A 14,348-nucleotide genomic window follows, 5' to 3' on the forward strand; every position below is an offset into this window, starting at 1 on the left:
GCTTCCAATATCACCCTGGAAGGTTGTGTTTGGATGAGGGATGATGCCGCATGCACCACTCAAAAGGCACGAGAGTCGTCCATTAGTTGGTGCGTGCCTTGCATGTGTCAATATTTTTGTTTTGATAATATTTATATCAATCAAAAGACCAAATCACCTCAGGTCAACTTGTTTATTATAAAAAAGACCAATATAAAAAAGATAAAAAAGCCATTGGATGTAAATTTATCATATTTGTTTTTTGTTTTGAAAGGTAATATAATCTTTATAATATATTTGAAAATGTAAAAAGATCGAATTGTCTTATGTGCAATCTTATAAATTCCTTTTATCTTTTAGAGAAATATAATTATTACACTATGTATTTAAAAGAAAAAAAAGACCGAATAATCTCAAATTAATTTAGTAATGACTAATGAATTATTATAAAAAGATCATTTTACCCACTAAGATCATTGTTTTTTTGTTGGAAGAGCAAAATGATAATTACATTAATTATGGTAAATAGTAATTTGTGTTTCAGTGCACAGTAAATTACTCATGATTAGGGTGTTTTTTTTTGGTGTAATATTCAAGAAGTGAACGCATAAGGAGGATGTAGGATGAGTCTTTACAATTGTTCAAAGAATTTATTACCTTGAAAGAACCAGATTAATGAAGGGTTGAGGTGAGCCACAGGGTAGGATTTATAGTTAAGGAACAAAATAAAATTAATATTTTTTTAGATTTACTTTTATAATAGGAAAAATTACCTTAACAACATCCTTTAATTAAGTTCAAATGCTTTAATTTGAAAAGGTCAATAAAAATTTAATTTTAAAAATTATGACATCTTGAACTTTATATGTATGTTAACACTTAATATTATCTCTAAAAAAATCACTAAAAAATATCAAATTATTTATAAAATTGCTATTATTTTTTATTTAATAACTAAAAAGACGTTGTAATATTAATATTACAACTTTTCTATTAAACTAAAAATAAACTAAAACTTGATATTTCATCAAACACTTTGTAAATCAACCCCAATTTTATAATTCTCATCAGCACAAACCTAATAGAAATGGAAAGTCTTGCATTCTCCGGGGATAAGAGAATCCATCTATTTAAAACTCACAGCAGGTACGTACGATTATAAATACTGACATTATACCTAGGTCATGGTTTCGGGGTAGTAGCGGAGGACATCGTCTTCAACCCATTTGCTTGCTGCGGTCTTAGCCTTGATTCAAGCTATCAAGGGTGTTGTTAAAATGAACTTGAGCACACAAGTCATGGCAAGAGACTCCTGTTTACATATCCCATAACTACGAGGGATTTCCAAGACAAGGAAGAACATAGCTAGAAGTTCATGGCATGGAAAGTTTTTCCTTACAGATCAAGGCATCTAGCCATCTGCAAAACTGGCATTACTTCACATCATTTTGGGATCGACGGAGCCATAATCCCCATGTTTCCTAGATAATGGACGCTAATACCGAAGAGACGGAGTGAGTTTTCAAGTTGGAGCAAGGGGCCATGTAGGTTTATAGGATATGGGCTGAAGAAATAAAGGGTTTTAATATCCGAGATTGTTTCATGCAAGGTTTGGCCCTAAGGAAAAACATAAAGGAGAATAAAAATCCATGAAGCTTACTGCAACGGATTTGGAATAGAGCCTTAGTTGAATTAAGAAGATGAAGCACAAAACGTTAATAGAGTATATATTCAGCTATGACAGACCAAGTTCTCCATGTACTGGTAAATAAAGCAACCGATATCTTGTAGAACAATATTGAGAAAGGGTATAAAAAAAGAATTGATTCAAAATTCCCATAAAAAGATATATCTTGTTTCCAACAATGAGAAAGGAAAAAAAGTCGGTTTCTGTTCTTCTTTGAGAGAAAAATGCACGGAGAAGGATTTCAATACGTAGCTTTCATTATATTCTTCCTTGATCAATCACTTTCTTCCTTTAATTAAATCCTTCGCTCTATTTTCGTAACTTCGTCCAATTCATCGAGCTTTCCCTGCAAAAAGGCAAAATCATCTTCATTCAATTCCTAGAAGTTCTACCAGGAGTTGCAAGCAAGGGATACAATTATGCTTTGGGCGGCAGTTTAAAGATGCAGGAGATAGATAACAAGGAAAAACTAAAGAGAGAATAAAAAATAAAAGAAAAGCATTTGAAATTAAATTTGTTTTATTTGATTCAAGAGAGGTGGTAGGAAGTTAGGTTTTCATTATTTGGACATGTAGATGCAAAGGAAAAGAAAAGAAAAGGTAATATTGTCGCTTGTTACATAAAAAACTAAAACAATAGTGTTTTTAGTACTATGCACATGCTCACAAATAACTATGGATTTCAATCATGATTTTTTTTTTTATTATCAAGCTTTTTTTATCTGCAATTTGAGTTTCTAGTAGCCACACTGATAATTATTTGGGTTTAATTTGTTAAGGATAAGGAAGACTGAAAGATAAAGAATTAAGAAGAAAAGGACAGGTAAATTGGAAGGCACTTTTAAAATTATGGTGAAAAGTTAACTTCGATCCTTATTTTCTACTAGATGTGTTTTCAGTTCTTTTTGTTTTTTAAAACTCACTTTTAATCCAAAAATTCATTTTCTTTACTTTTCAATACTAAAATTTGAGACAGGAGAGACATACTCACCAGATACCAATTAAAGCAAGAGAAATCATCATCACTAATTTCGACCATGAAAATGGTTGATCTTGGTATTAACGAATTCCATTTGATACGAAAAGTTCTACTTTGATGGTTTTTTGGCTCTCACCTTTCTTGAAAGGGTAGATCTAGTGTAGGAAAGTTTTTGGAATTCTGAGTATTTTGATTGATTTTTGAGTTATTTGAGACCACATATAAATTTGTTAAGGCCTCTAAGGTGTTTTGTTTTATTTTTTCTTTAATGTGTTTTGGGTAAAACAAATGTTGAAAAATGAGTTTTTGAGTATAAAATACTCAACCATTTTGGCCAAACTCCAAATAGATAACAATGACTCCTTGATATATCAAGAACTTGCAGGCTATGACGGATCAACTCAATCAAATCTAAAATAAGCTAATATAGAGTCAATTTAGCACTCTTATCCAAACACAAAAGAAGCAAGTTTTAGAATATACTTTGATAATAAGAACTATAATAGAAATGTTTAAAAGTCCTCATACATATTCTTGACACATACCTACACAATAATTACCATAACAAGCTCAATTTAATTCAAGCATGATAGCTCGTGAAGTAGCATCTACCTCACAAATGTATAAGTAGTTTCAAACCAATTAAATGACCCAATAAATTTATTTGTAACTAACTTAACCTAGGATTGGGAAATTTAATACTTTATAAGCTGCCTTCCAATAAAGTGACCTTAATCTTCCTACACCAATGACTTGTATTGACTAGCAAGAAAAGGAAACATACCCAGTTAGTTACTTTAACAAGATTGTAATGGCTTATTCAATGGGTGATTTATACTCCTATGAGGAGTTTGAAGAAGTTCATCAACAACTAATATTAGTTGCAAAACTTGGGGAGAAAAAAAAAATCCAGGTCGCAATATTAAGAAAGCTCAAGGAGGCTAAAAATTCTATTGATAAAGAAATAAAAGAGATCAAAACAACTAATAAAAATAAAAAATAATCAAACCCTTTTATTGTTTCCCTAAAGTAACAACAATACTGGTTGTTTCTAAATTAAGAGGACTTTTTAATAAAGGATAAACACAACAAACTAAGCATGATTGACCATGACTAAGGATGGATTATGGTAAAGCCAAAGTATTGATACAAGAAAATCATGATAAACATCTATGTGAAATATATAGGTATCTTATTTGTCATAAAATTCAATCTAAGGGAGAAAACTTAAGGGGGAGGGGGGTGATAGATAAAATAGATTGACATACGATTGAAAGCTAAGATTTTTATACCTAAAAAGCTTTTTAAAAAAGAATGACATAAGCACTAGTTATAACAAAAGTCATTTAAACTCAATGGTAACTATGATGAATTGGCTAACAATCACTACATCTTTTAAGACTTTGAAAGAAAGTAGTAATAAGCCAAAATACAGTTTAGAAAAATGCAATGTCTAAACATATAGGTGAGGAAGTATAAAACAATATCCTAACACTATAATATACAATTACCTTAATTTTTCTTTAAATAAAAAGACACGATATAAAAGCTAATGGCTGGCTTAACATGAATCATAATATAAGATGACCTTTGATTATTGTGACATCATTCCTATAAGGATTATAGATCAATCAATTACTACTGATATGAAATAAGGGTATAATGATAAGAAAAATAGCACAAATTATATGGTAAAAAATTTCTTAGTATGTTTGGTCTTCACCAAAGTGTTTCTATGTCTTATTCACTACCTGGTATAGTTTATAGTAGCAATGTTGAGCCAAATCTAGGTGGATTTACTATATATATTGAGATTTATTTAATTTTTTTGAATGAGAAATTTCTTTAATCTTCATGAAGGGGAGATTTATTTTTTATACACTTAAAACAAATAAATTATTTCCATTTTTAGGGATTTTTTCTTAAAGAATTGAGGATTTTATGGAAAAGATGGAGAATTAGATATTAATTGAAGAATTAATAGAAGAACATAATCTAATATTTTAATTAGCAAAATTCTAAACATCATGCCTAAAATATTAAACATGATTTGTTTAAAATAAACTGATTGGTTAACATGTCAGACATTTAAAAATATAATCGATATTTTGATGAAACAATGATCAATTAGCTACATCATTAATGGTAAATTCCTTCGATCAATTTCAGTACTGATATAATGGTGGAATATTCTTTTACGTAGTCTAGAAATAAAAAATATATAAGAGATATTATTTACACAAAAAATATACATCTACGTATCGGCCTAATAAGAATAGTAATTGTTCACAATCAAATGGAGAGTTACTAATAGATTAAACTAGTCAGAATTGCAAGTTAACAAGAGTTGTGATTGACAAGGGAAAAGTGATTGACTATGCAAGTTTAGTTTTGTATATTAAACCAAAAGCTTCAATCTTACTTGTAATGAGAATTACTAATAGATTAAACTAGTCAGAATTGCAAGATAGTTATGATTCATATAATTGTCAATAAATAAAAGTTTACATTGTATTAGAATTCAATATGCAAACTCCTTATCTGATATGAATAATTTTTTATAGGATTAAAATAAAATGCTTAGCTAAAACTTTAATATCTTATCAATATTAATAAGTCATTCAATACCTGGGAAAGATGATGAGCTCCATATATACAAATTTCTTTCTATAATTTATACAATTCAATTGTTTTTCACTTTTTGCTTTATATATAGATTTCATTTATTTCCTTACATTGTTTATCTTCCTCGCCTTTCTTAAGGTTTAGAATCTTGAAATGCCCACATTCTATTTGATTTTGCAAGGCTGTTACCTGTCTTCGCTTAGAATTTAAATTTATCAATACCTTCCCTTCATACAAATATGATTTTTTTCTCAATTAGAATGTGCTTCAAGATTTGATTCATAATTAGATATTCATTAGAGCACATGAGTTTTGTTTATAAAGTTTTTCCATAAAGGATGCAAATTAGCAATGATCGTAGCAACTTGTACTAGTTTAAAAATCTGAATTTTCAATATCTTGAATTTGAAAGCAAGGACTTGCAAGTCATCTACATGCTCTATGACATATTTATCAATCATGGTAAATTCAAAATATTATATTGATTTAAATTTATTAATACCTTCCTTTTCATTTTGATAGATACCTTTAACAACTAATCCTCTTGATAGTATAATAATACCGTCTAAATATGCAAATGGCATGGTCTATGTTCTCGATAACAACGAAGCTTGTTACTAATAAATGACTTGGATGACTTGACCCAAGATAAAAAGCATAACAAGAAGATATCTCCTGAACAAAGGAAATTAATCATCACTTTGTTTACCTCATGTTCTTACTTTCTCTCTCTAACCATAATAATATTATTTTTTTAATCAAATCATTGGATTATTTATCTCTTAAAATTTCTTCAATGTTTATTCTTACACACGTCTTTTTTTAGGAGGATTGCAACCATTATATGACATAGGGGTTATATCTCGTAGCTTGGTTAAGGGAACCCACCTGAACCATAGCAAAAGTAAGTCTTCATAGAATAATTGTCATTGTTTACGGACTCGAACCTCTATCAATATCTATCTATGACTAGGATGAAGCTTGGGTGAAACTAAGTGGAGGTCCAAATTGACTAATGTTCAAGAGTCAACAAATAAGTTGTGGTTAGGGGTGAAATGCAACTCGAATCCAAAGCTAGCTGGTTCTCTCCGAAATGCATTGAAACACAACAGTTGACTAGATATCTAGGGATAAAGTACTATTTCAGTGTGAGCCATGAGAACGGTATCAAATCAATGCAAACTCTGAATATTAGATATGATCTAAAATATCAGAGGTCAAGGTTGGTTAGTGAGACATTAGGGATAAGCTTCATAGTCAAGAGAAAACATCCTTAATTACCAGCTAAGACACTTAAATGACTGCTCAATGATAAAGAAGGTCGAGGTACAGAGCCAGAATCTTTAAAGCACTTGAACAACTCATACAATTTGTTAGAGAGAGTGTTCACAATGTAACCATGACACCAAAAATGTCCTTTTGATGCTCTGTACAGGCATCCTTGTCTTCATCGGAACTCGTAGGGGGTAAGTTTTACAAGGCTTTAGTTGTTCATCATCCATCAAATAGAAAATTGCCAATTCAATGAGGAGAAACGTGATCTCACCCTTCCAGTAAATAAAGTTGATTTCATTTCTATCAAAACATTCAAGTTTGAACTCTTATTAATACACCTTAATTGTTGTCTCTTGCACATGAGCATCCATCTTCAAGTAGCCAACTTATAACACGTTAGAATTATTGGTGGTTGATGATTGTTTAGTCCTTGTAACCTGTAGATAACATCATTTTTAAAGTATTATTTGCCCCACTATAAAAGTAGATGCTATTGGATTAAGACAGATATAGTTCCAGGGCTAATAGAAAGACCCTAAAAGTCTTAGATAACAAGACAAATACTGACATTTTATAGTTATTTATCCAGAAGGTGCAGTGATTTCTTAAAAAAACGATGACTTTTGGATGATAAAACATGAAGAAACCACTCACAGAACTGAACATTCGATTGAGGCCTCAATTACTGCATGTTTGGAACAAGCAACTGAGACTCGATCGGATGTTCATCCCTTTTTTCTCCATCAATATATTCGTTGGAGCTTCGACTGGCACAGGTTTAAAACAGCATCTTTCCAACCTTTTATTCTTTACACTTTGGTTCTTAAACTTTTTTCGTTTTGATTCCTAACCCTTTTAGTACTACAACATGACCCTTGATTTCAATTTTTGTTCACACCTTGGATTCAACAAGAGTTCTTTTAGTGTGGTGTCACTTTTAATTTTTATAACTTTAATTTACGTTCACAAACTAATCTATCTACAGTTAAAATGCAGATCACAGGGAAACCTCAGCTAATATGGTATGGCTCACAAACGTCTCGTCAATGAGTGATCACCAGCTTCTTTCATGGAAAATATTATGCCCTTGCACTTTATTCATAAAGTTGAGAACTGGAATCGATGTCTCCTATATATAGAGCTAACTTTATTACATCGGAAGCCAGCTTAATTATGAACAGCTAAAACTGTATTATACGACATAAGACAAGTTGCATTAGCTAGTTTTATATCCCTGAAAGTGGCTAGCCCTAGTAATTTATATCCTTAATGAATCCGCATTATTTCTATTTTAATCTCAGATTAGTGACAACAGCATATATGTCGTCCGCAGTTTAATAAACCCACAGATTAAATTTAATCATTCACGTAAGTGAGATTGATTCTTTCCCTGCTGTGTATGGGGTATGGAATTTAGTAGTTGACTTGCCCTACTTTTTTTTTTTTTTTGGTTCTTCTTCCTTTTAATTTCCCCCATAAAGGAGGGGAATTGCCCTTTTCTAGCGTTGACGTTGAGATAAATTACCACATTTTATGGATGCCCATTTGCTCCCTGTAACGAATCACGGCATACCATGTCAGCTCTAGTCTTTCGAAGAGTTTAGTCAACTGGTTAGAAACAAGAGGAGGTGCTTTAGCAATGTTTATAGAACCCTAAAAAAAGTTAGGACTAATTAATTTTGGACACTAGAGCTAAAGCTATAAAGTGAGTTGGACGGTAGGCATGTATGGTGCCTCAAGTATGAAGTTCTTTCGTCCATAGCTAAGAATTTCTGGGTTTTTTTTTTGTCAAAAAGGAAAAAACACTGGTTGGATACAACTGTAAATGGATGTCATCTGTATAGGAAACAGAAAAATTATTCCTCCATTACATGCTGGGAAAAGGCTGCATCTTATAGGTGACCTAACAGTGATATCTTATGATGAGAGGGGAAGACCCTTCGGCATTCACTCTGTGATATCTACTGGTGGGCCTGGATATCAAAACGTACCTCGCTGAGGCCAGGAGATATGCCGAAGCTGTCCCTGTCTTACAAATTTAGTAACCAAGACATATTCCAGTATTGGCATTTGGCTTTGGGATGGAAAACGAGGTGGGTGCAAAGAGAATTTGATTTAGGGGGAGTGCTTAAAAAAGAGTTGAAGAACTCTCTGTGATGTTTAGAGAATTTGATTGAAGTGACACACCCATTTCAGAGATTCCTGATCTTATCATTTAACAAAGAAATATAAATGTATAGATGAACTTTCAACCACAATGGAATGGAATGAATTGGAAAGAAGTTAGGTTCTCGAAAGCCGAATGCTTTGCAGTTTTTGTAAAAGGATGCCTGGGGATAGACTTTAATTTATCACCACGTAATAACAGTCTAAAATACTCCAGCACTAGGAAAAAGTTACAATGAGCTTCAAAAAAAAAAAAAAAATAGCTCTTCCTAGCAAAAGTAAAGCACATGGAAACATAAACCAGTTTTTCACGAAAACTCTTCCTGCAAGCCTTTCCATGGATCCATAGTGCATTCTGCAGAAGTGAGTGTGCATTATATATGACCACCAGAGCATTGCACAAACACTCGAGCGCTTACAAATCAGCGTATAAGCCAGACAGCAAAGGCACCTGCGAATGAAACCCTCTCTCTTTTATTCCCTAGTGACGTTAGCATAAACAAACAAAACTTTTATCGGTGGGACTTGAGCTGCCAAAAAATAAGGTATAGTGGTAAGCACAAAAGCAAGAAAGAGGATGGAAGGAGAAAAAAATCGACATGCTTTTTCACGCGTCTCTTTCATACGAAAAACGCAGGTTGTTGACAAGAAAACTCACACACACATTCAGACAGGCCTATCATCATGTTTCTGTGTAGATATATATAGTACACTAATACAAATAAAAAGAAAATTCAACTTCTCATCATTACTTCCTTCTGTTGTTGAGAACTAGTTTTCCTTCTGTTGTTGAGCACTAGAATCATTAATATCAGACTTTGTTTTATTGTCATTGATAAACTGGACACTCGAAACTTGTCTTTAAGCTTGTGATTAATGGAATTTGTCAATCATGGGAAATACATAAACAAATGATTGAGAAGAGATATTTTGTAATACTGATCAGGATTTATTCTTTCTTGTTTTCAGTAATATTCTTGAAAGCTGTTGTTGATTGTTGCTGCTGCTGCTAGTTGGGATTTTTTTTAGCTTTATTTTTTTAGCCGCTGCCCACAAGCATTAGATTCCTCTCTATTTTCCGTAATCCCAGAGACTTCCCTCTCTCCTACCTGTGCGGTTCAGGAATGGATGAATGTGACCCTCTCTGCTTTGATTCTCTCTGCTCTTAAAAAGATTTCCTGCTTTTTTTTTCTTCTTTTCTTTTCCTTGTCTTTTTCACCCTCTCCTTTTCATGGATGCTTTGCCTGTCCCTTATTTCAGTTTCTAATATGTTGCTGGCGTTCACACTACATATAAAATTCTTACTAGTGAAAGATATGCATATTCACTTGTTGTATTCCTTTTCCACGCTATAAATACACGTTGTCTTTCAGGTTTTCTTCATTGCAGTACCTCCTCTTCCTGTCATTTATTAACATATAGGAGGTGCACTAAGGTGTTTGGTTCCATCCTCAAAAAATGAGCTACTCACAACATTTTTCCATGGGTTCTGGTTTGTTTCCTTTTGTCTTTTTGATTGCCTGTTTCATTTGAATTGGAATATAGTTTAGATTCTATTAATGCAATGTTATATGTGCTAATCTTCTTGGTTTCTTGTACTAAATCTGTGTTTCCTCTTTTATTCCGTCCTTTCAACTTCGTGGTATGTGAGAAGTGACTTCGTTGGTTCAATATTCAGGTAGTAGACCTGCAAGAAGAAACTTTGAATTTGGGAGGACTTGTGTGGTGAGGCCCCAAGGGAAACACCAGGCCACTATAGTTTGGTTACATGGTCTTGGTGATAATGGTTCAAGGTATTGTATCTATTCTTTCCCTTCTATTGTTATTGTGTTGTTTTGTTTTGTTTTCTTTCATTGCATTGGCATGGTAATCCACCATTCAAAACCAAGTTTCAGATTCCAAAACTCTCCTTGAGAAAAGAAGAAACTCTTTTCTTTAGATTTATAAAAAATTGCAGATAACCTATTCTTTGTACTCAAGTTCATCATTGAACGAAGTGTTCTGAGGCTCAAACATCAGTGTGTCTTAGCATATCACTCCCTATTCAGCAAGCTACTGATCATTGTTTTTCTGTGGACTTCATCTGATAAACAGTCCAATTGGGCTAGTGGGAACTCAATGATTTATTCCTTAACTAGCCATCAACGATTTATGCTTTTTTCCTTTTGTAATACATACAAATCCTTTGTTGGAATATGGTGTGCCTTTTGGTTTCAAGGACAAGATAAAGAGAAAGGAGTTCACAAATGTCAACACAGAGGCATGTTCTTTATTGGAGGGGTCCATACGATATCAAATATTTTCGTTTTCTTCTCCTTTCATCGAGATTCTCATTAGAATAAGTTCCATGGGAAGAGAAGCTACAGCAGTGCCGTGAAATAATGTCGATCTGATTATTCCTCCTTTCCTGTCATTTTCTTGTTTGATGCTGTGCTCAATTTGGGCATATGCTTGAATTGGAAAACTTTTATTATGTCATATTCATGGCTAGGAGACCACTGGTTCACTTAATTCTGGCAACCCATGTTAAATGTGCTCTGTTCTTTTCTCTGCTAAGAACTTTAGAGATAAAAATATTCATTACATTTATGCCTTCAACTGCTGCTCTTTCTCAAATGCTGTGATCCCAATACTTAGAAAATATACTGCAGATGGTTAAAAATATGCTATATTTTAATTTAAGAGATAAGGGATTTTTGTTTTCTTCTGTGGGACATGGCAAAGAAAATATCTCTTAAATCCAGTCATGTTTCTCATTTTATTCTCTATTTGGTTGCAGTTGTTCCCAGCTACTGGAAAACCTCCCTCTTCCAAATGTAAGAAGCTCAGTTTTTTTGGTCTTCCTACTTTATGCACTCTGAATGTATTTATATTTTTTTTTACTTTAATTATCACTTTGTGGATGTTCTGTTTGCATTCCTCCTCCATAATTATCTTATATGTTTGCATTGAAACTCATGATGCAGGTTAAATGGATTTGCCCAACCGCTCCTACTCGTCCTGTGGCACTGCTGGGTGGATTTCCTTGCACTGCATGTAAGAATGATCACCTTCGTTTCTGATTAATTTAATCACCATTGTTCACTGCATATCCATCTTCAAATATTTCAGAATGGAATCCATTTACCTAAAATACTTGTAAAACTTTCACAGGGTTCGATGTGGGAGAAATTTCAGAAGAGAGTCCAGATGACTGGGAGGGTTTAGATGCTTCAGCAGCACATATAGCAAACTTATTGTCTACTGAGCCGGCTGATGGTATTTTTGAGGCTATATTTTCTGTGAAAATCTACCTTATCTGCATGCAAGATTTCCCTGTTGGCAGCTTTTATAAAACACTGTGTGCTCATTCCACTACAAGGGCAACTAATTTTCACAAAAAAAGTAGAAGTTCAACTCCATCTGAGATATATGAAGTGATGGTTTCTGGCCAGTATTAAATTGCTCTATACTGTAACACTAGATTATGCAACTTTGATCATGGCTTCCTTTATGTTGAACTTCTTGAGCCAATATAGTTTTCCAAGTTGCAAGTTATCATATCATGTTCGAAAGTCATCTAATATTAATGTAATGCATCAGTCTCTGTCCATTTTAGCTGATTCAAATAATGGCAACTTCATTCTTGCAACATTTTTTTTTATGACAGTTAAAATTGCTATTGGAGGCTTCAGTATGGGTGCTGCAACAGCCCTTTATTCTGCAACTTGTGCTGCCTTTGGACGATATGGTAACGGTAATGCGTACCCTATCAACCTCAGAGCAGTTGTTGGACTAAGTGGCTGGCTTCCAGGTTCAGGGTATGACCGTACTGGGCTTTCTTTCCTGAATAAACCCTTTTATCCTGCAGCTATTACATGGATGAGGGATCGGTTGATCCATCAGCTATCAAAAGAGAGCATCTATATAGCTCAGTACTTGTCTGCAATAATTTCCCATGTTTGCTAGTTAAGAAAGGTTTCTTTTTTGTTCATACAGGAGCTTAAGGAGCAAAGTCGAAGGGTCGCATGAGGCTGCAAGGCGTGCTGCATCCTTGCCCATTTTTCTTTGCCATGGAACAAGTATGCACTCCTGTCTTCGTCGTCCCTAGCTCCATTTTTTAAACTAAGATATTGATCTAGCATAATATAGTTGGTAGTCGCACTTCAAAAATCTGAGACAGTTTATGAAGCTGAAAGGAGTAGCTTTCTTTGCTCTGGTAACAACAGGAAATCCATAAGAACTTGCATATCCTTTTGAAGTCTTTTTATCATTATCCAGATTTTACATCTGCAGCTGATCTGCTTTAGTCTACAGCATTACTAGAAAATCGCCCGCTGTTACGCGGGTGATCAAGTTTTTTTTTTTTTTTCCCATTGTTTTAGAAGATTATACCTCTTTTTTTAAATATTAAAACACTATAATATTAGCCGTTGATCATATTATATCTTTATTGGATTTTTTGGATTTAAATTTTTTATTTCATGTTTTTGTATGCTCTTCATTTGTAGTATTTCATGTTTTTTATTATGTTTATGATATTGAAAATAAAAGCAATTCGCATATAAACATCGCACATATTGAATAAAATGGACTCATCTTAATCAGCTTGTATAGGAAATTAGCAGCATTGTCTACAACCTGCCATAGCTGTGAAAATGCCTAGAAATCGACCGGACTATTCACCTTGATTGAACAACTATATATTTCCATCGCTATCGGATATACACATTTCCCTTCCAAATGAATCTTCATGCAGTGTGACTCTGATAATTCTTTTCAGGTGATGATGTAGTCCCCTATAACTACGGAGAGAAATCTGCTCATTGCTTGAACACAGCAGGATTTCGAAACCTGACATTCAAATCTTATGAAGGGTAAAGCATTTTCTTCAGAAAGCAGGAACTAACTTGTAATGTTAAATGTAATACGAAGCAATTTTTGAGTGCCTTAATGTGGGCTGCAGGCTTGGTCACTACACAGTCCCGAGAGAAATGGATGAGGTTCGCAATTGGCTTACAGCGAGCCTGGGCCTTGACGGCTCCCGCTCTTAGTTGCAGAACAGAATCAGCTTCAGTCTGGAGCTTATAAGGACGAAGAACGGGGAAAACAATAATGGGAAGAGGAAAAGTAGTTAGCAATAGAACAGGTTATGAAGTATATGGTATAGATAATATAACCTTCCTGGTTCCCTGCCTGACCCTAAAAATAAATCTTGCATGTTGTCATTTTGATTGTAGAATTTAGCAGTAATGGGTGTAGTCAATTCTGCCTGCTGGGAATTTTGTATTGGTTAATCTAATATTAAGTCTAGTGAGCTTTGCCTACTATCATTCCCTCTCTCTGGTGAATGCATGGCTGTTTGAGTTCTCAGATATGCATTGAAGTTTCCATGCCACAACTTAGATGGACGAAGGGTGTTGACTAATGCCTTTAAACCAAGCTATAGAAATCCTACTTTTGTATCTTATAAACAGAAATAGGAGAAAGGAGAAAAGCACCGCATTCATCTATATATACACATGCTCAAAAAGAGATTATTAACCTGCAAAAGTACCAGTAGATTTCTATGCGCAGATGACCACAGAGTTATCAACGAGAGTTTAAAAATGCTTGGAGCCGTAGAATTAAGTCACGACGGTAATTGCGTGCACTCTCC

General features: G+C 33.6%; 1 protein-coding gene across 1 annotated transcript; it reads left to right on the forward strand.

Annotated features, from left to right (window-relative positions):
• Nucleotides 1-9,604: 9,604 nt before the first annotated feature.
• Nucleotides 9,605-14,019, forward strand: LOC133701296 (uncharacterized). Its single transcript, XM_062125165.1, has 9 exons — nt 9,605-10,202; nt 10,389-10,503; nt 11,490-11,526; nt 11,677-11,746; nt 11,864-11,968; nt 12,360-12,510; nt 12,689-12,771; nt 13,473-13,566; nt 13,656-14,019. Exons 1-9 carry the CDS (start codon nt 10,169-10,171, stop codon nt 13,741-13,743), a joined length of 777 nt encoding a protein of 258 aa, XP_061981149.1. The 5' UTR covers nt 9,605-10,168; the 3' UTR covers nt 13,744-14,019.
• The last annotated feature ends 329 nt before the right edge of the window (nt 14,020-14,348 follow it).

The sequence above is a fragment of the Populus nigra genome, chromosome 8 (assembly GCF_951802175.1).
Source record: "Populus nigra chromosome 8, ddPopNigr1.1, whole genome shotgun sequence".
Lineage (NCBI taxonomy): Eukaryota > Viridiplantae > Streptophyta > Magnoliopsida > Malpighiales > Salicaceae > Populus > Populus nigra.